Below are 22,218 nucleotides of genomic sequence, written 5' to 3'. Positions count from 1 at the left end.
AACTTTAATTCAGGCTAACTATTGACTTTTAATGCACCCTGCACTGTAGTATCTGGACATCATCTGAAGTTCTTTAAGGAGCAATCTTTCATCTTAATAAAAAGAAAAAAGAAAAGGAGTACTTGTGGCACCTTAGAGACTAACCAGTTTATTTGAGCATGAGCTTTCGTGAGCTACAGCTCACTTCATCGGATGCATCCGATGAAGTGAGCTGTAGCTCACGAAAGCTCATGCTCAAATAAACTGGTTATTCTCTAAGGTGCCACAAGTACTCCTTTTCTTTTTTCTTTTTACGAATACAGACTAACACAGCTGTTACTCTGAAACCTTTCATCTTAATGTAGCTGATCCAGAGGTCGCATCTTATTTCAACATGTTGCCATGCAGAACTATCCTACTCTCCTGACAATGTGTAGGATAAACACCCATTTTTTCATGGTCTGTGTGTATATAAATCTCCTCACTGTATTTTCCACTTTATGCATCAGATGAAGTGAGCTGTAGCTCACGAAAGCTTATGCTCAAATAAATTGGTTAGTCTCTAAGGTGCCACAAGTACTCCTTTTCTTTTTGAGAATACAGACTAACACAGCTGCTACTCTGAAACCTATCCCAATCTTGGTTCCCAAGCTCATCTTTCTGTTGTTGGGCTAGAACCATCTGAGGCAGCAGCATGCTCATTCCCTGAGGCAATGCAAGCAACTTACATTGTTCCTTAGCAGAATCCTCTGTGTGACACATGGAGCAATACAGACAATCACCAAAGGCAGATGATTCCAGCCCTCCTTAGTGGCATGGAAAGTCATTGCAATAAGAGAACTTTGAAAGAGAGACGGGAAAGGAAAATAAATGCGGGACTCACTTATTGAGTAAGGTATTGCAACATACATGCTGTAAATAAAATTGATGGTACTCAGATTATTTGACTTCCCTATTTGTGGATTCAAAACTAAACAATGCATCAATGCATTTTGTTTGTAGGTGTATTATCTTTTATATATCAGGTTAAATTGGTGGGCGGGAATCTATGTTGATTCTGCTTTATAACTCAAAGCAAATAAAAATTTCAAGATGGTTACTGCCAACGATTCTTAGAGACTATGAAAAAAAGGGGGAAGGGGAAGAATATAAGAACTGAACAAAACTTTGAACCATATAAACACTATGAAGGGAAGGAATGCTTTAGGGTTTACCTACAAGTAAGGAAATTTTATTAAGCAAAGAAAAGTTAAAGCTGAATATCAGAAAACCCATAAGAAAGCAAAATATTCTGACAATTTTTTATTAAATTATATTTCAGAATTAGATACTAAGTATAATGGGGCAAACTCAGATCTGGTGAAGGTATGAATTTGGTCTGATGTTTATTGCTAGCATTCTGTTCAAATATGTCCATCTGGCCAGTATTTATAACATGCTTTGTCCATGAGATGAGTGAAATTAAAGTTACAGAACGCAAACAGTCTGGAAGATTGTAATCTTCCCCTTGCCTCATATGTGTCGAGAGTTTCTTTAGCTGTTTTTGTGCAAACACACTGCCTTTAGAGAATTTATTGTGGGAAAGCTAATGTGAACAGTTGAGTAACATTCTGATGCATGACTTTTGTCCTAACTTTCAAGAAGAACAATAAAATTCTTGACAAGCTAACTGAAATAGTCATTAGAATATTTGCCTACTTGCATATTTAAAAACAACAGTTGTTGTTTTAATACCCCCCACACTAAGGAAAAAAATGTCCATATAAGCAAAGCAATAGGAACAAGGACAGATCAAAAATTGCAAAGATGACATCCACATGCATTTAAATCGTTATTAATAGATGCATATTTTGCAAACAAACATTTTACCTTATGCCATGGTTTTCCTGGTAATAATGTGTCTTGTAGGCTAGAATTTAACCAAGATACATCCAAAGTCTGATGGTTTCCACATAATCTTATCCTCGCATGTCCAGATGTTCCTCCAACTTTATTCATATCATTGGGATACTTTCATCAGACACAGATTTCCTTATGTGCTCTTGTCAGCTTTATGCAGAACTTCTTAATTATATGATGCTGAAAAACCTCAGTCAGGGAAAATCATTAACGTATATGTTACAATGTAGCTAGAAATATTATTTAAGAAAGTTATTCCTTCTCCGTGATGACATTTTTTCAATCCATCATTCCAGCAGCGATTTAAAACTTTTTGTTCTGAACTAAATTAAATATTTAAATTGTAACAGAAATTACAGAGGAACTGGGTGCACAGTGCTCAATCCGTATGGAATTCCCACTAGAAGTCCTGTGTATGGAGCACCTACAAGATCAGACCAATAAAGACACAAGAGTTCCTGCAGTATCACCAACTTACATTAGCACCTATGTACAATTTTATAAATCATTTACTCTTTTGTCCAAGTTCATGTTGAAGCAAATCCCCATTAAACTTCAACAGGAACTGGCCCATAGCTTCTAGAAGACTTCTCAGGATTTTGGATAATTTTTTCCCCCCACAATCCATACCACACAAGACCCTATGCAAAGTCCACACTAAAGGACATGATTTTCACAAGTATTGACCAGCCAAAACTCAATGGGATCTGTGGGCGCTCAGCACCATTTAAAATCAAGCCCTAGGTGCTTAAATGGGGCATAGTATACTAAAAGACACTTTCATTCAGGTAAGAATGTTGTATAGATCATATCACCAAGTAATTAGATTAATGACAGATGAATCCATTAATATCGGTGTATACTTGGAGGTTGTAAAGTGTTTATATACATAAAAGTATCATTAGTACAGTGAGTGCAATTTAAAATTCAGCATTTATAGAATCATAGAATCATAGAATATCAGGGTTGGAAGGGACCCCAGAAGGTCATCTAGTCCAACCCCCTGCTCGAAGCAGGACCAATTCCCAGTTAAATCATCCCAGCCAGGGCTTTGTCAAGCCTGACCTTAAAAACCTCTAAGGAAGGAGATTCTACCACCTCCCTAGGTAACGCATTCCAGTGTTTCACCACCCTCTTAGTGAAAAAGTTTTTCCTAATATCCAATCTAAACCTCCCCCATTGCAACTTGAGACCATTACTCCTCGTTCTGTCATCTGCTACCATTGAGAACAGTCTAGAGCCATCCTCTTTGGAACCCCCTTTCAGGTAGTTGAAAGCAGCTATCAAATCCCCCCTCATTCTTCTCTTCTGCAGACTAAACAATCCCAGCTCCCTCAGCCTCTCTTCATAAGTCATGTGCTCTAGACCCCTAATCATTTTTGTTGCCCTTCGCTGGACTCTCTCCAATTTATCCACATCCTTCTTGTAGTGTGGGGCCCAAAACTGGACACAGTACTCCAGATGAGGCTTCACCAGTGTCGAATAGAGGGGAACGATCACGTCCCTCAATCTGCTCGCTATGCCCCTACTTATACATCCCAAAATGCCATTGGCCTTCTTGGCAACAAGGGCACACTGCTGACTCATATCCAGCTTCTCGTCCACTGTCACCCCTAGGTCCTTTTCCGCAGAACTGCTGCCTAGCCATTCGGTCCCTAGTCTGTAGCGGTGCATTGGATTCTTCCATCCTAAGTGCAGGACCCTGCACTTATCCTTATTGAACCTCATCAGATTTCTTTTGGCCCAATCCTCCAATTTGTCTAGGTCCTTCTGTATCCTATCCCTCCCCTCCAGCGTATCTACCACTCCTCCCAGTTTAGTATCATCCGCAAATTTGCTGAGAGTGCAATCCACACCATCCTCCAGATCATTTATGAAGATATTGAACAAAACCGGCCCCAGGACCGACCCCTGGGGCACTCCACTTGACACCGGCTGCCAACTAGACATGGAGCCATTGATCACTACCCGTTGAGCCCGACAATCTAGCCAGCTTTCTACCCACCTTATAGTGCATTCATCCAGCCCATACTTCCTTAACTTGCTGACAAGAATACTGTGGGAGACCGTGTCAAAAGCTTTGCTAGAGTCAAGAAACAATACATCCACTGCTTTCCCTTCATCCACAGAACCAGTAATCTCATCATAAAAGGCGATTAGATTAGTCAGGCATGACCTTCCCTTGGTGAATCCATGCTGACTGTTCCTGATCACTTTCCTCTCATGTAAGTGCTTCAGGATTGATTCTTTGAGGACCTGCTCCATGATTTTTCCAGGGACTGAGGTGAGGCTGACTGGCCTGTAGTTCCCAGGATCCTCCTTCTTCCCTTTTTTAAAGATTGGCACTACATTAGCCTTTTTCCAGTCGTCCGGGACTTCCCCCGTTCGCCACGAGTTTTCAAAGATAATGGCCAAGGGCTCTGCAATCACAGCCGCCAATTCCTTCAGCACTCTCGGATGTAACTCGTCCGGCCCCATGGACTTGTGCACGTCCAGCTTTTCTAAATAGTCCCTAACCACCTCTATCTCCACAGAGGGCTGGCCATCTCTTCCCCATTCTGTGATGCCCAGCGCAGCAGTCTGGGAGCTGACCTTGTTAGTGAAAACAGAGGCAAAAAAAGCATTGAGTACATTAGCTTTTTCCACATCCTCTGTCACTAGGTTGCCTCCCTCATTCAGTAAGGGGCCCACACTTTCCTTGGCTTTCTTCTTGTTGCCAACATACCTGAAGAAACCCTTCTTGTTACTCTTGACATCTCTTGCTAGCTGCAGCTCCAGGTGCGATTTGGCCCTCCTGATATCTTTCCTACATGCCCGAGCAATATTTTTATACTCTTCCCTGGTCATATGTCCAAACTTCCACTTCTTGTAAGCTTCTTTTTTATGTTTAAGATCCGCTAGGATTTCACCATTAAGCCAAGCTGGTCGCTTGCCATGTTTACTATTCTTTCGACTCATCGGGATGGTTTGTCCCTGTAACCTCAACAGGGATTCCTTGAAATACAGCCAGCTCTCCTGGACTCCCTTCCCCTTCATGTTAGTCCCCCAGGGGATCCTGGCCATCTGTTCCCTGAGGGAGTCGAAGTCTGCTTTCCTGAAGTCCAGGGTCCGTATCCTGCTGCTTACCTTTCTTCCCTGCGTCAGGATCCTGAACTCAACCAACTCATGGTCACTGCCTCCCAGATTCCCATCCACTTTTGCTTCCCCCACTAATTCTACCCGGTTTGTGAGCAGCAGGTCAAGAAAAGCGCCCCCCCTAGTTGGCTCCCCTAGCACTTGCGCCAGGAAATTGTCCCCTACGCTTTCCAAAAACTTCCTGGATTGTCTATGCACCGCTGTATTGCTCTCCCAGCAGATATCAGGAAAATTAAAGTCACCCATGAGAATCAGGGCATGCGATCTAGTAGCTTCCGTGAGTTGCCGGAAGAAAGCCTCATCCACCTCATCCCCCTGGTCCGGTGGTCTATAGCAGACTCCCACCACTACATCATTCTTGTTGCACACACTTCTAAACTTAATCCAGAGACACTCAGGTTTTTCCACAGTTTCGTACCGGAGCGCTGAGCAGTCATACTGCTCCCTTACATACAGTGCTACTCCCCCACCTTTTCTGCCCTGCCTGTCCTTCCTGAACAGTTTATAACCATCCATGACTGTACTCCAGTCATGTGAGTTATCCCACCAAGTCTCTGTTATTTACTGTTCTGCAGTACCATATATATTATTCTCAATTACCACAAGAAGATGTAAATGCTGAAGTTTTTAAAAGAGCACCCACTCTATTATTTTTATGACTCAGGCCCTGATCCTACAAAGATTAATACATGTGCTTAACTTTACACACTGTTTATCTCACTGAAGTCAACAGGACAATTCACTGTTTAAAGTTAAGTATGAGTCAGAATGACTGGGGCCTTAATTAAGAGAAATGAGAGAGGAGCTACTGAATTAGGGTTCTGTCTTTAATTTGTACTGAAATAATTAATTTAAGAGTTTTTATAACTTTTGTATAAAAAGTTCCCTTGGGTTGAAAACTGAGAGACATATTCTCAGATCCAAAAGCATTTTCTCTGTAATAGTTTTGCATATAAAACCAATATATTACTTTTCTATTATGTTGCACTTTTACAACTGAGAAACGTTTATTTTTAAAATAGGGACTTGGAATTCAGGATTGATGTGTATTGATCACTGTAGGCCCCAATCCTTCAGGGATGCACCACATGGACAAAGTGGTGTGCCCACACAGGTAACTTTGCAAGATGCAAGCCTTAATTTCTACTTTTATTGTCTAAGTGAGAAACAGTATTGCGCCCAGCTTACCAAGCGATCCAGATTGCTCAGCATCAGGGTGATCTGTCCTCTTTATTATTTACCATTCCCCCAATTTTTGTGTCATCTGCATTCTTTATCAGTGATAATTTTATGCTTTCTTCCAGGTCATTAATAAAAATGTTAAATAACATAGGGCCAAGAACCAGTCCCTAAGGGACCCCACAAGAAACACAGCCATACTATGATAATTCCCCATTTACAAATATATGTTGAGACCTATCAGTTAGCCAACTTTTAATCCATTTAATGCATGACATGTTAATTTTATATCTTTCTATTTTTTAATCAAATTATCACTAGGTACCAACTCAAATGCCTTTATCTCTCTCTTTCAGATACTTCTGTGGCCTCCATTACCATAGTATCTAAGCATCTTACAATCTTTAATGTTTTTATCCTTACAACACCCCTGTGAGACAGGGAAGTACATTTATCACTCAATTTACAGATGGGGAACTGAGGCACAGAAAGAGAGACTAAGAGTTAGTCTTTACACATGAAAATAAATTTGTAATAAGATAGGATGTGAATTTAAAGCCGATTCCTGATTAACTCCACGTGCAGATGTTTTTATTCTGAAATAAGAACATCCACACATGGAGTTAATCAGGAAGAGCTATTCCAGAATAACTCCCTGTGTACACAAGCACTAAGTGACCTGCCCAAGACCATATAGGGAATCTGTGGCAGAGCTGGCAATTGAACCTAAATCTGCTGAGTCCCAGGCTAGCACCCTAACCACTGGACCATCCTTCAAAGATCCAAATCACAAAAATCTGAACCCCATCACCACAGTAAAAATCCCAATAAATATTTAAACCTTTACAGAGTTTCAAATGAGAGTTTAACCTTAATAATAAAAAATCATAATACTTTGCACATATAGTGCTCTGACTCAAAGCACCGGACAAACATTAATTTACCCCTGTCCGTGGGTATTGCCACATTTTACAGAGAAAACTGAAGCACGTCGGGGTTAAGTGACTTGCCCAAATTCAGGTCAGTGGCAGAGCCTGGATGAGAAATCATGACTCCTGCTTCTCAGCTGTGCTCTTAGCCCACACCTCACTCCCGGTCCCCAGGTAATTTTAGTCATAACTCCCCATCTTCACTCCTACCATCCACCCCCTCATCCCTGGCCTGCCACTGCCACGTTCACCCTCATATGGCACCTACCAGCTTCATCAAAAGCCATTCCCCAGCACCTTCAACTCACTAGCACCTGCAGACAGCACCCTCCAAATCCCTGCTCCTCCCTCTCTGCCCTCAGGCTGGCGGCCCCCTTCCCTTCCTTCTCAATCCCTGACCCCCACCCACTCTTCCTCACACCCTGACTGCCGCCGCTCCAACCACTCACACCCCAGCTCCTCTCCTTCCTCCCCCCGACCCCTCCCGACCCTTCCCACCCCGGCCTCCGCCCCACAACTCCCTCTTACCCCCTCCTCACCATCTGCCTCCCCCTCCCCCGCGGGCTCGGCGGCTCGCTGGACGCAGGGCCTGAGCCTAGTTGCTATGGCGACAAACAGCGCCAGGCCTTCCTCCTCCTCCCAGCTCCTCCTCTTCCCCCAGCCGGTAGTTGCTGCGGCTGCTTCTGCCCCCGCCCCCAATCTAGCCCAGGCGTCAGTGATGGAGGCCCTGGGAGGCCGCGGCCCGGGCAGCAGGGCTGGGCACGGAGGCCCGGCCGCGTTATGAGAGGTAAGGTTGCGGGGCCGGGGTGATTTGCCCCTCTGGCTCCGCCACTTACCTGTGCTGCGGCAGATCTGCCCCCGGCTCTGACCTCGGGCCGTGTAAACGGGGATTGAGCCCTCGCTGTCTCCTGCCAGGGTGGAAGTGGAAAGGGGAGGAGGGCTACCTCTCACAGTTTATCCCCACCCCCGCCGCCTTATCTGGGGTTCAGATGGAAGGGGGGGATTTGTCCCCCATCCTCTGTGCAAATGGAAGGGGGGCATTTGCCTCTCATTGTCTGCCCTCTCTCCCCCTGCCCCCTTGTTAGGGGAGAAAGGTGGAAGGGGAATTAGCCCCTTACTGTCTGCCCCACTCCCACCCCTGGGTGGAGATGAAAGGGGGCACCCACTGGTGCTGCCAACCCACGCTCACCTAGTTGGCACAGGAGGGTGTGTATGTCACCCCCGCTGTGTCCCTGCTGGGAAGGGAAAGCGGGGATTGGCACTCCTCTGGGTGCTCATTTGTTCATAACGATATTTACCTGGGATAGGTGTCTTTGCCTTGGGAGGAACTCAGCAGTGCAACAGGGTGACATTCTGATGTGATGATGTCAGGCCAGGATGCCGTGTTGGCTCATCCCTCCACACTGTGACAGATAGATGTTTTGCAGGCTAGACAGGTGGCTTCAGAACCTCTGTTTGCAGGACACCATTTCTGATACACCTGGGAGCATCCCATAAACTCAGGCCTGGGTAGGAGGATCTGACATGCTGAAAAAGTAAAATTAAAGAGAATTTAAAAAAAAATATGTTTTGGTCAGTGTTCAGAGAGTAGATTTGAGATCCACTAATTAAAATACAAAATGTTTGTTAATATATATTTAATATTAGGGTGCCTATTAAATACTTAAATTAGGAAGTGAAAAGAATTCTTATAGTGACATTAACTCAGCCATATTGTGCATTCTATGTGTTTTATAGTATGATTTAATAATAAATGCAGTTATTTTTAAAGTTCTCTAAACAGGTAAACTGCCATGGGCTGATTCTGCAAAGCCATACTACTAAGCATAGCGCTCTATTAGAACAATGGAATTACTTACAGTATAGGAACTACTTTGTCCTGGTAGTTTTTGTAGGAGCAGGTCATAAACCCCCAAATCAAGAGTGCTAATTAAATTAATCAATTTTTGCAACATAAGTGTTAAGGGCCTGATCCTCCAAACCCGTGCATGAGAAACTTTATTCATACACTAAAGTGGTCCTGTTGACTTCAGCTTATTGGATTACTCACACACACTAAGTACAGTACATGAGTTTTTGCAAGACTGAGGCCTACAATATGAACGTAGGACAACAGATAATGTATCCGTAATAGCTCTGAATGTTAGTGAGAAGTTTTACTGTGCATGCAGTTTTTCTTAAATGCTAACAACTCAATTTTTTTTTTTTTACAAATTAGCAGAATCTAGTTTTGTTTCAAATGTTAAGTCTTTGCTAATGTAGATATGTGCACAAATAGCATATTGAGATTTTCTTGCAATTCAGACTGTATGTTTTTCATGCTTGCATAACTGAAAAACAGGACAATAGATTTTACTCAAACTTTCCTACATGTCCAACAAAAAAAAACATTTTTGAGAAAATGGTGAGCAACTGAAAAAGGTTTATAATGAAAATCCCAACTAAACCACAACTGTAGTGTTTGCTACAGATAAATATTGTAAAAATACTTTGCCCTTCTGTGCTATCCAGTAATCTCAAAACACATTCCAAAGGATATCTAATGAAACATTATACCATTCCTGGGAAGTATATAAGAACTATTATACCCATTTGACAGATGGGGAGACTGAGGCACAGAAATGAAATGAATTGCCAAGGGACACAGTGAGTAAATTACAGTACTTGGAATAAAACCCAGATCTCTTGCTCTAACCATTAGACCACTCTTTACTGTCTGCAATTGCCTTTGGACCTAGATTCTCTACCAACCCTAACCCAGTCCCACACATTTGCTCTTTATTTCCTGCTTTCTTCTCCCTCCCAGGATTACATTGCCTATGCAAAGCCCCCATATGGTCCAGGCTCTTCCCAGTGCCTTTTAAAAAGTGGATTAACCTGGTTCCACTCACTTCCCCGACAGGATAATCTCTTCTGGTAATCCCATAATGGCACTCTGTTTTCAGTACTCACTGGATTTTGATTAGACTCGTCTGTGTCTAAATACATGCCATTTTATGGATGCTTAAATGTGCAGGTCCCATCCCCCACCTTTATTATTTCCTTCCTTCCTTCCTTCCTTCCTTTCCTTTTTCTATAAACATATATATCATGTTAAAACTTCTGCTATACAAGCTAGTGCCTGTCTCCTCCTATTCAGCTGGGTTCTTTCTAATTTTCAGTGTAGCTTTGGCTTTTCCAGACTGTATGTGTGGCAGCCCATTGAAGGTTACAGTATATATCATTGAAAGAGAGTAAGTCAGTGGATGCTGTGAGCAATTCACACAGAGGCTTCTCATTAAGGTAAGGGGTGGGAGCCTAAAATGCAAACCTCCAGAGCTAAAGAAACCAGTATTTGTATATCTATCACTGTACCAGTGGTCTATGTATCTAGATCATCAGGATGGCCAAAAGGCTGTGTATTTCAGAGAGACAATTCTCTTTTCCTAACTGAATGGAACACTGCTCCTTTAAACATGGCTTTTCCCCCCCGCTTTAGGAGACATAGCAGTGAGACAAAAGAATCTGGACCAGAGAAAGATCAATTCAACGCCATGCAATCAAATTGCACTCATCTCCACAATGCCCCAGGAAGTGGTGATGTTCCCTCGTCTTCTCAGAGTGCTCATACAGCAGGGCTGCCAGGAGAAGGCTCTTGCCACCATACTGGAGATGTTCACATCCAGCTAAGTTCTGCCTTGGGAGAATCTGGGGAAAACCCCAGTTTCAGGCACATGCGATCAGGTTCCCAGGGCCGTTCACATGGCCACTCCCACAATGAAGCGAGGGGGTCTGAAGATTCCACCTTAGATTCAGAGGAACACAGTGGCAGCTCCATCTCTGAACTCAGATATCTCCTCCAGTGGCTGCACAAAAGTCTTCCATACATCTTGATTCTGTGTATCAAACTGACCATGCAACATATAATCGGTAGAGTATAACAGAGTATGGTATGAGGGAACTAGCCCTTTTTTCCTGCATTCAATCCTGCTTATGAGCATGCCTGAAGTATAATTTGATTTACTTTTAGCTTTATTTTAATTTCATTTCTTCACTGGAAGGAGAAATTTCCTATAAGAGATTTCAATCAATTAATCTGTTTTTCTTTTGTTAGCATATACAATGTAGCTTAATTATTTTAGCTTGATTGCCTGAACTGTTAAAATTGTATTCTGTTATTGCAAGTACTTGTGAGAAGTGCACTTATTTTGCTCTTATTTTATTTTAATCCAGTTCCTTATTTTCCTCCATATAACTGACCCATTTTTCCTAATAGGCATTTCTCTTGGAATTGGGCTGCTAACAACTTTTATGTATGCAAACAAAAGCATTGTAAATCAGGTTTTTCTAAGAGTAAGTATTGCCCGTTGCAATGAAGTTTAAGTGTTTTTACGTTAACTATTACCCAAGACTTTCATGCATCAGTTTTTGAGAGAAATGTGAAATGATCTTATATTAATTTAGTAAACAAAACAGATAAATATCATAGGATTTTTGAAATGTAAATGTTTTAGCTATCAATAAAATTTACACACTTCTAAACCTGACTTAGCATTTGTCAGAGAAGCATACTTTGCAAATTTAAAATAAAATATTGGTACAATCTCTTTTTCTGACTTTGCATATCAAAATGCCTGACAATGCTTCTGCCGTAATGAGACAGAAATGCTTAACTGTATTTTAAGAATGGTTAAAACTACTGTTTCATATGCAGAGTATCTGTTATGAGGGCACAGGGGTTATTGAGAATTTTGTTACTTAGAAAAGCGGTTGAGGAGATATATATCTCCTCAACCGCTTTTCTAAGTAACAAAATGAAATGAATGCCCAAGCAGTAACACTTCTGCTTGGGCGTTCACCCCATTAAAGGTTTCAGAGTAGCAGCCGTGTTAGTCTGTATCCACAAAAAGAAAAGGAGGACTTGTGGCACCTTAGAGACTAACAAATTTATTTGAGCATAAGCTTTCGTGAGCTACAGCTCACTTCATCGGATGCATTCAGTGGAAAGTAGATCACAAAAGCTTATGCTTAAATAAATTTGTTAGTCTCTAAGGTGCCACAAGTCCTTTTCTTTTCATCCCATTAAAGTGCATGGAGATGTGTGTGAGCACAATGATCTGCCCTTGAACTACTTCTTCATGGTGTAAAGTAACATAGCAGCATCTTGTACTAGTGACTGTGTTCAAATACTGCTGTCCTAGTTTTATTGAGTGTGAAAGAAATTAACTTGAGACTTAAAAAAAAATCAAAGTAACAGAAAACTATTACATTTTTAATGTGTATCTTACAGGAAAGGTGCTCCAAGTTGCAATGTGCTTGGGTACTGATATTCCTAACCGGGTCATCTCTCCTCTTGTATTATACCTTTCACTCTCAGTCACTTTATTACAGGTAATTAGCAGAACATCTATGTTATATTAGTCACTTTAAATGAAATGTCATTTCTTGTGAAAATCTCATCTTTGCTCCTGGCATTTTTTTTTTTTTAAGAGAATCAAGAAGTTGGCTTCACTTAGCGCAGATAAATAAATAAATGATGGGCCCAGTCCTGCAAAGCCTTACTGCAGAACACTCATGTGAAGAAGGGTTTGCAAGATTAGGCCCTATGTCTGGGGTTCACTGGCACAACTTGGGTTTGATTCTCAGCCCCGTCACCCCTTGGTGTGGGAGTACTGGGGATACAGTGCCATAAGTCTCTAGCAGGGCATGTGTCTAAGTTTCTTCTGTCACTAGTTTACAATAACCCTGCTAACTGATTAAGGGGCAACATTGGCAGAATGGGAAAGGGAGCAAGTACTTGTATGGCAGGATGACTGTTACGATGCAGATGTAAAGTGGATTCGAAATGGGGAGCTCTTCATGGATGACAAAAGCTCTCTCTTTCCCACTCCTTCTAGAGGAAAACATTACACTATCTAAACATGCTTTTAAAAAAAAAAAAAGTACCCTTTTAAATGAAACCGTACGCTAATATCTATTCATGGTGTGTACCTCTGGAGCTTGTACCCTTGTAATTTTAGATATTTCTTTTTGTAGCTTAATCTTTTTAAAACCTACTGTGGATTTTATGAACTTCTGGGAGGTACTTTGGATCGTGGGAATCACAGACTTTATTCTGAAATTCCTCTTCATGGGCTTCAAATGCTTTATTCTCTTGGTGCCTTCTTTTATGATGTCTTTTAAATCCAAGGTAAGAAAATAATCTATACTTAGCTTTAGCATGAACATCCTTTTACAGTACAATCAGCCAGTCATGAATTCCACCTAGAGGAACATTTTTCTTAATTAAAGTTCTGCACATTATCTGTCGATGCAGGGGAAGGGGAAAACCATTCTCAACTATTTTTTGAGTATGGTCTTTCAGACAGTTGTGCACCCATTTTATAGTAATTTAATCTAGACCACATTTCCCTAGTTTGGTTATGAGAATGTCATGTGAGATTGTGTCAAAAGCCTTACTAAAATCAAGATATGTGACTGCAACTGCTTTCCCCTATCCACCAGGCCCAGTAACTCTTTTAAAGAAAGAAATTAGGTTGGTTTGGCATGATTTGTTCTTGACAAATCCATGATGGTTATTCCTTATTGTATTGTCCTCTAGGTGCTTATAAACCGATTGCAAAACTGTTTTAAAAGGGAGGGCATGGAGCTTTTAAAGAACACAAAGTAGCTTGTGGGGGAGGTAAATGGAGTTTTGATTTACATGTGGTTGTAAAAGAAAAGGCCTTTTCTTAACCCCCGTTTTTCTCAGCATTATACATGCAGACAATTTTTAACAGAAAATTGATCTAAAATTAATTTTTCTGTTTGCATTTTTCTTGTAACTTTTCCCCTTTTTTAATGCTTATGAAAGCAAGACTGATAACAGTGGTAAGTAGGTAGGCACTCTGCAAAGGCACCCCTATTCTGATCTTTTGTACCTTGGTTTTTCTGGCCTTCTCTTGAGCAGAGCCTGCCAATCGTGCAGCTGTTTTATGGTAGCTGACAAATGTCAACTAAGGACTTGCCAAAGATCATCAGTTTTGTTTTGTTTGTCATGACACCTGACTCTAATTGGTGAAGTGTTAGTGAATTAACCCATGATAAAACTTCTTTTTAACTCCTTTTTAAAAATCATGATCTTGGCCCCATTTTTTAGGAGTTTAATGTAATACCATGCAGTTTTGTAACTCTTACATGTATGGGATTTTAATGACTCACGTTTCCAAACAATATTTCAGATCTGTCGAGTCACTAGTTAAGATATAATGAGGGATAAATATTAAAAAGAGTAAATATATAGAAAAGATGCATTAACTTTAAATTATCTGTATTTTAAATGTATTTTTAAATATTCCTCTTGTTGTTCGTAGGGCTACTGGTATATGCTGTTAGAAGAATTCTGCCAGTATTACCGTACATTCGTCCCCATACCAATTTGGTTTCGTTATCTTATTGGCTATAGGGAGCTGGACAATGTACTGGGGTGGAGTCTTGGAGTATTGCTAGGTCTGATCTACTTCATCCTAAAAGTATGTAAATGTTATCCTTCCTCTGTATTTTAATGTATAAAATGATACTGCAGTAATTACCATAGAAGAGATGTAGACATACAAATGAATGTATTCTGAAATATTCCCCAGAGTTTGAGCTGACTTGCTGGTTTAATACAGCCTTCCAAAATCAATATAAAGTTTTGCTAGGTCAGGCACTAGATCTATTCACCCTCCCTTTGAAGGATGATTAGAAAACTAATGATGTTTTACACAGTCCAAAAATTGCTTGCCACAACTGAGGGTGAAAGTAGGAATTCTGTCTGAACTAGTTGCTAATGCCAGGATGGCTAATATGTTTTGTGTCCTTCAAGCTAAGATCCACTGGGTTGCTCTCACTGTTGGAGAGTTCAAGTTCTTAATTTCACTTTAACACAGCAAGCACTAGGGCATTCTGAGGGTGGAGGGCCTGAGCCTCTGGTACCTGCTGTGTCTGGGAGGTCTGCCGGAGCCTGAGTTTGGCAAACTTCATGGCACTATTGTGCTTTTGAGTGGCCTTTGTAATAATAGGGAATCAGGTTGGTGGGGGTTTTTTTGTTCTTGTTTTTTGTTAATTAGAGACTTCTGTTATTCTGTTTGTTTGTTGTAATTTTGCTGTAGAGTGCCCATGTGCCTTGGTACCGTCAATATAAATTTCTAAAGAGAAATTTTACATCAAATTGAGGTAGCTTTTGTCAAACTCATAAATGCCTTCCAAAGTAAGACCAAACTTGAACTAGGGTGGAAAAAAAAATATTAAGAACTTGTGGACAGAATGTGGAGTAATGCACCAAATAATAGTCTTAACTGTTACTTGTAGACTTCTTGTAGGCAGTATGTAAACAAATTGCCATGGGAGATGGGCAGAATTCCAGTCAACAAAACCATCTCCTTTTGGAAAATCTTGCATTATGTAAAATTTTTGCTTTGGGTTTCCATTCCACTATTTTAACTTGTCAGCTTAATCTGTTTTTCCTTAACATGGCTTAAAACCTCCCCCGTCACAAAGGGAAGTTGGGTATCAATTCCCATTGACTTTCAGTGTAGTCGGGTACCCAACTCCCTTTAGTCCCTTTAACACTATCCCACTCTGTGCTTATACTAGGCATATCCAAAACTGTCTTGGTTTGGTACAGTTTATATATAACACAGCAGCTGTATTCTATTGTTTACTATACACATGCAAAATTAAAAGATCATTATGTTAAAAGAACATTATTAAGATTGCAAAATCAAGTACTTACAAGGTAGGCAATGCTAGATATAAAGTTGCCTGTGCCACCTTAATTTGGCCCCCTTGTGTATATTCACTGTGGTACAGTCTTTAATTACATGATCTCTTACTATTTTTTTCCAGTGAGGACAGACTCTTCTGAGATATTAGCTGCTGAAATCTAAGAAGTCTCTACTGAGCATACATGAACTATAATTTTTAAAGGCATATAATTTGGCCAAATATGAATAAATTTTCATGGGGATGGCAGAAGGCACATCCCTGACACAAAGACATTTTGCGGCCAAATTGCAAGTTCCTCCTCCAAAACATGGGGGTCCGAGAGAATCTCAAAGAAAAGGTTACCAGAATTTTTGTAACATGGGCAAAACAATATATTTTACCCTAGTCTAATTTTTGGAACAGCTGAACCATTTTTGGTTGAAATTTTGCACGAGAGGCAGACACCCAGCATGGAAAATTTCAGACTTAACAGTTAAAATTTGGCAAAGTTTATAAGCAACCGAAAGCATGGCTTTAAAAAGGGGAAGTGTTGGGCAACTCAGTAATAAGTAGAGCTACCAGTCCCACCTATAATTTGTTTCATTACCAGACTAAAAGTAAAACATTGAAGGCCAAATGTGCAAAGCGTTGCATGGAATTTTAGCACTGAGGCTCTTCACTTCAAAACCTGCACAAAGTTTGAAAATCTAGCTCTTGGAAATAAATATTAAGCATAATTTTGTTTTTCTTTTCTCAATTTCAGCTTTTGAGCCTTTTTGGACATCTGAGAAACTTTAGACAGGTTTTGCGTATATTTTGTACACGACCAGTGAGTATTGGATTCTCTGTAACAACAAAGTGACAAATGTGGCTTCCACAAAAATAATTCTTCTTGAAGATAGCTTTTTCCTGTGTACTAGTTGATCACATTATGTTCTTTTAGTTACATGGAGTTCAACTTTCAAAGTAATCCCACTGTTTGTTCCCTTCTTACAGTTACTTGCACTGTAAAATTTAATTTCTCAGCTTCACGATCATGGGCCGACCTGAAGTCACTTTAAAAGTGATCAGTTTTTTTATTGTAAGCAGCATCTTGAGGTAAAATATTTGAATACCATGTAAATAAAGTATGATGTAAAGAATATATTTTAAAACTGGGCAAAATATTTGTTTGACTCACATCTGCAAGAGCAAAGTAGCAAACCTTTACCCATTAGCAACTAACTGAAATATACAAGAGTAAGACCCAGATCTTGGCAAAATAACTGAAGAGTAAATAGATATTCCATTCAGAATAAAAAATTATTCTTTTTCTAGAATAGTGGGTGGTTGGTAAAATGTACTGTAATTTAATCTAGAGCCTGCTGTGCATGTACCAGAATATATAGGAGGATTTTTGACATTTAATTAGATTAATGCTAAAATACCTTACACAGTCTGTGTAAGCAATACTCTCTTAACAGTAAGTGATGTGTTTTCATTCTGGTCAATGTGTATCAGCTCATGACAGAACTTTGCTGCAGGAAGGCCACCACTGTAGCAAATTACTTTCAAAGTCCCCACATAGCGTCCTCAGTAGATTATACCCAAATACCACCTTCCCCTGGAGCATGTATGTGTCAATATAGCATCCTAAGGATTGGAACACTTAACATCCTGTTGCCCCAGGGATTTTCTAGTTTCTTCTCTAACCACATCCTTTCAATCTTCCTTATCCTCTTCTGGATCTTAACATCTGGTGCAAAAATCTCTTTTTTTTAACAGCACTATGGGGTGACAGCTAGCAAGAGACAGTGTTCTGAAGCAGATGATATTTGTTCAATATGCCAAGCTGAATTTCAAAAGCCTATTCTTCTAATCTGCCAGGTAATTCTAAAGAGATTTTGAATTCGAGAATCACAATGTGGGGAGGAGGCTTCTGTTCTGAAACTTTGTGAATCAAACTGATGTTGACAGTGTCAGTTGGAAAGTAGCAACAGGTTTATGGAAAAAACTTGTAGATGCTTGTGAATGGGAAACTCCCTTTTGATGGAAGAGTATTGTAAGTCTCGCTAGCTTGTGTATAGTTGCCTGCAACTTTTTTTTAAATGTTTGAAATTTTATATTACATGCTAAAGACAGCAGCTTTCAGTATTATATTGTATGGGAACAGTTTAATACTAGCAAGTATTCAACAAGGGATTGGACACTTATATCGATAAAAGAATATACAGTGTTGATGTGAACAAATTTTGGAAGAGTTTAAATTTCATGCCTCAAAGACTAAAGAAATACCTAACTACTATGGATTAGGAGGGTTTTTTTTTCACCTTTCCCTAAAGCATATAGTGCTGACTGTAGTCAGAAACAACATACTGGACTAGCTGGACCATGAGTCTGATTTAATATGGCAATTCCTATGTTTCTGAGGAGATTTGAAGACACTATACACTTGGGGTAGAAAAAGCATATCAACTTGTTTTCACTTGATTACACTGTCTATGCAGTACTTCACTCCTGTCCATTTACTTCTAGAATCCTTGCAAGTCTTCATACTGCTGACACTTGGCAAAGTTTTTATTTATTTTATTTTATTTATTTATTTATTTAAAACTAGTTGCTGTTGCTACAGGTAGGGTTGGTATCACAGTCTATTGTTAAGATTGCCCAACATTTCCCATTATACGACCCTGTTTTCAGTTGCTTTTAACTTGCAAAACTTTAACCATTTGCGATGAAATTTTCCATGTTAGGTGTCTGCTTCAGGCTGATTTTTGTTTGTTCGTTTGTTTTTGAAAATTTCAGCCAAAACAGTCTAGCCCCTTCTGAGAATGAGGCTAGGGAAAAATACATTTGTTAAAAAAAATTCTGGTGAACTTTTCTTTTAGCGGCTGTCTAGCTTCCTTGTGCTTTGGAGCAGAAACTCTAAATTTGTCAGGGGGTTGCCTTTGTGACAGGGATGTACCTGTTGCTCTCCCTGTGAAAATCTGCCCAGGGCTCAGGAGGACTTTTTCCTGCAATTGCAACTCGGGGCTGCTGCAGCCAGGGCTGTATCTGGGTCTGGGCACCTGAACTGAGTGCAGGGAGCCTGTCTTTCCTGTGCTCTCAGTGACCCCCCTTCTGGGTCCAGGCAAGAGGAAGGATGAAACCACCTAATTTGAAAGCAGGGGGGTGGGATAAGAGCTTGACCTGCAAGAGGCGTAGATTAGCACAAGGAGCATAGGGGTGGGGAAGAGAGGAGAATGGAGTTAGAGTGGGAGGATAGATTGGGACTGGAGGTTGGCAGGGGGACAGCGAAACTGGGACTGGGAGCTGGGGTAGGGGGAGACTGGAACTGAACCAGTGGGGCCAGGAAAAAGAGGAGAGTGGGAGACAAATCCAAGGATCCAGAGTGTGGGAGTCAGAACTGGGACAGTTTGAGCCAAAGAGTGGAGGGACACTAAGATTGGGACTGGAAGGTAGTGCAGATGAGCAATGTGTATGCAGGGAGACACAGATTAGATTAGGAACTAGGGTAAGAAGGAGCTGGGAATGGCTGGACAAGGAGAGTGGGCCTAGGGTGAAAAACCTGAGAAAAGGAGTCTGGGGCTAGGTAGCCAGACCAGAACTGGGTGAGGAGCCGACAGGCACTGGGACCAAGAGGAGCAGATAGGTCAGAAGGGGCCACACTTGGTGGGAGAATGGGTAGAAGTTTGTGCCCACTAGGCACTCCTCCAAAGCCAGGAATGGAACCCAGGAGTCACCATTCCTCTTGTGTCAGGGTGTGTTTGATCGCCTCCAGTGCTGGTTCATCTCGAGGAAGACAAGCTAGTATTGCTATCATTTACTCCTTTAACTCTAATTTGCAGAGGTCTGTGAGGTGGACCCTAAAGGTTTTAGAACTGCTGATGAACCATGGAGGTGTCATTATGATGCTACATGAGGAAACTTGGGTTTTTTTCAGATTGCTTTTTTAAGTAACACACCAGAAAAATACTACATTAAAGCACACTATTAATGTTGCAAAGTCAAAGGTTCACTGCTCAGAAATGCCATCTGTGCAGCCGTGATGTGGCCCCCCCGCCCATTGTGTGTAAGCATTGTGGTACTGTTTAATTATGCAATCACATACTATTTTTTTCCACAGGATCTCTGCCTCATTCGGCGCACAGGATACACCTGCTCTGGGGATGAATTAGGGTGTATTTAAAAAAACAAAACAAAACTTGTCTGTAGGATTCTGCGTCACTTGTTGCAGAAGTTAGAAGATGTGTAGCGACTGAGGCAGGGGATTACAGGAATAGAAACAATGGGCTCATGGGTAAAACAGTTATTCTGTCCTACAGAGCTTTGCTTTGAATATACAAAGTGCTGTATCATGCGAAGGACTCTTAAAAATCAGGTCCTGCGTGTCTCAAATTGGGCACCCTAGATTAGTGGATACCTCATACTTTAATCCCTCTGTGATGTAGAAAAGCCCATGAGAAAGTTAATAATTCTGTTTTCAGAGCCCGGTTCAAATAGTGTGCAGGAAATAAGGCATAGGGCCACACATCAAACAAGAAAACAAAATATTGAATGGCTGCTTATGAAGTGCGCACCATCTGTTCCGTGCACTGAATGAGGCAAGGGTCCTCTGCAAAAAATAGTATGTGATCAAGTAATTAAATACTATCATAATACTTACGCATAAAGGGGCTGATCAGCGTTGCACAGGTAACCTTACTTCTGGCATTTCCTAAGATCTGAATGCTTGAGTTTGCTATTTTAATTTTTTTAGCTTGGTTTTATATGCAATTATGTAAGTAGAATAGTTTAGCAGACCCATTAATTAGAAGAGTAACTAGATTTTTAATATTCTAAATTGATTTGAAAAACAGGTTGTAATAAATATTAGATCTTTTGTGCTCTTGCAGTTAAAAAAACATCAAGTACTTGTCATTCTTTTCATTACAGCACATATTTTGTGAAGAATGCATCTCTTTATGGTTCAATAGAGAGAAAACATGTCCACTCTGCAGAACTGTTATTTCAGACCACGTTAACAAATGGAAGGATGGAGCCACTTCTATGCATCTACAGATTTATTAAAACATGTCATACTTTTACTTTTTTTTTTTTTTTTTTTTTACAGTGTACATTCATTTGAATAAATATTTTGCAGTTTAATGTGGATACTACTGTGGTTGGTAAAGGGTGTGTGTTTAAGATTAGCAAAGGACTATCTAAGATCCTCAAGTACTTCTATCAAATGTTCTAAAATTTGAGTTTACTAAAACATAGCATAAATTGAAAACTGCCTTTTCATAGATTAAAAAAATCTTAAATTTTAGAATTAATGTTCAAAATCCAACATTATATTGATATTTCATAATATTTCAGAGAAATGGTCAAATATTTGAAAATGCTGCACTGTTACTTAGAGCAACTGCTTCACTCATTGTTTTACATGAACATCTACAATAGTTTGCAGTGTTCCAAATTGCATTTATTCTTGTATGACTTTACCAAACACAGCAGCTAGAGATGTGGGCTATGATCTTGGGATGCCGAGCACCGACAACTCCTATGGACTTGAGTGGGAGTTGCAGAGCTACTCATCACACTCAAAGAGTAGGCCTTTTAATGCTGAACCTGATAGTTCAGAGAAATGAGCCCTCTTTTTTTCCCATGTTAGACCTATGTCATTAACTGTTTTTCATTACATTTTGAGGAATATCATATAAGAATTTCCCCACTTAGGTCCATTGCAGATCTATAGGAATTGTTCTCCATCTTATGCTTACCATATAAATTACCCAACCACCGCTGGAAGTTTTTTACTTAATATTTTATAAAGTTTGTATTTTCAAAGCAAATCTTAATACTATATTTTTGTCAAATATCAGGTAACCAAATTTTCTTAAAGGGGAGAATCTATTTTATATACGATTTGTAGTGTGCATAGAATATAGAGAATAAATGCAGTTTAAATTCTTTTGGCTGGTGCATGTTCTGTAAGCATACAGGATTTGTTACTGTTCCACTGATAACAGCAACTTTTAAATATGTGCAACGCATGGAAGATTACCATTTGCCCCATAAAACTAGATAACTTTTTCAAAGTCAAATGTACTGGTGATTAATCTCTACGCTATCTGTGCAACCAAATCATTCTCTTCCCTCTGCTTACTAGTCTCTCCTCACCTCTTCCATTCAGACAAAATAGGCAAAAACTATCTTGTCAGTGAATTACTGCAGGGCTGAATTTAGCCTAACTTAGTTTTTGGCTGTTTTGGAACTTACTCAATTGAACACTTAAAGAAACTGCCACTTTGAGAAGTGCTTGGTTTCTTTGTTTGCAAGAGAATGTGCTCCTATCTTAGGGTATGACTACACTACAAAATTAGGTCAATTTTTAATTAAATTGACATTGAGGCTGTGATTTAAGCAA

General features: G+C 40.2%; 2 protein-coding genes across 3 annotated transcripts in view; one reads left to right on the top strand and one right to left on the bottom strand.

Annotated features, from left to right (window-relative positions):
- Positions 1-8,614, bottom strand: part of LOC142000324 (uncharacterized) — an 88,214-nt gene extending 79,600 nt beyond the window's left edge. Inside the window, exons 1-4 of the mRNA XM_074974509.1 lie at positions 8,420-8,614; positions 7,958-8,029; positions 1,849-2,302; positions 708-819 (exon numbers count right to left, since the gene is read on the bottom strand). The gene's annotated coding sequence lies outside the window, so the exon portion shown is untranslated. The remainder of the gene's footprint in view (positions 1-707; positions 820-1,848; positions 2,303-7,957; positions 8,030-8,419) is intronic.
- On the top strand, positions 7,779-21,834 carry RNFT1 (ring finger protein, transmembrane 1). 2 transcript variants are annotated; one of them, XM_074974510.1, is made up of 10 exons: positions 7,813-7,908; positions 9,721-9,767; positions 10,600-11,030; positions 11,377-11,453; positions 12,391-12,491; positions 13,137-13,290; positions 14,453-14,611; positions 16,591-16,656; positions 17,592-17,693; positions 20,742-21,834. In XM_074974510.1, the coding sequence occupies exons 2-10, from the start codon at positions 9,721-9,723 to the stop codon at positions 20,874-20,876; spliced, it is 1,272 nt and encodes a 423-aa protein (XP_074830611.1). In that variant the 5' UTR covers positions 7,813-7,908; the 3' UTR covers positions 20,877-21,834. The 2 variants fall into 2 exon arrangements, with proteins under 2 accessions (XP_074830612.1, XP_074830611.1); XM_074974511.1 differs by lacking the exon at positions 9,721-9,767 and having other exon boundaries at positions 7,779-7,908; positions 20,742-21,832.
- The last annotated feature ends 384 nt before the right edge of the window (positions 21,835-22,218 follow it).

The sequence above is a fragment of the Natator depressus genome, chromosome 17 (genome assembly GCF_965152275.1).
Source record: "Natator depressus isolate rNatDep1 chromosome 17, rNatDep2.hap1, whole genome shotgun sequence".
NCBI lineage: Eukaryota > Metazoa > Chordata > Testudines > Cheloniidae > Natator > Natator depressus.
This window is presented reverse-complemented; position numbering and strand designations above follow the sequence as displayed.

Coding starts and splice junctions, on each gene's coding strand:
- RNFT1 (XM_074974510.1), top strand. CDS start 9,721: ATGGGGAGACTGAGGCACAGAAATGAAATGAATTGCCAAGGGACACA. Junction 11,031..11,376: donor GACCATGCAACATATAATCG/GTAGAGTATAAC, acceptor TTTTCCTAATAG/GCATTTCTCTTGGAATTGGG. Junction 17,694..20,741: donor CTATTCTTCTAATCTGCCAG/GTAATTCTAAAG, acceptor TTTTCATTACAG/CACATATTTTGTGAAGAATG.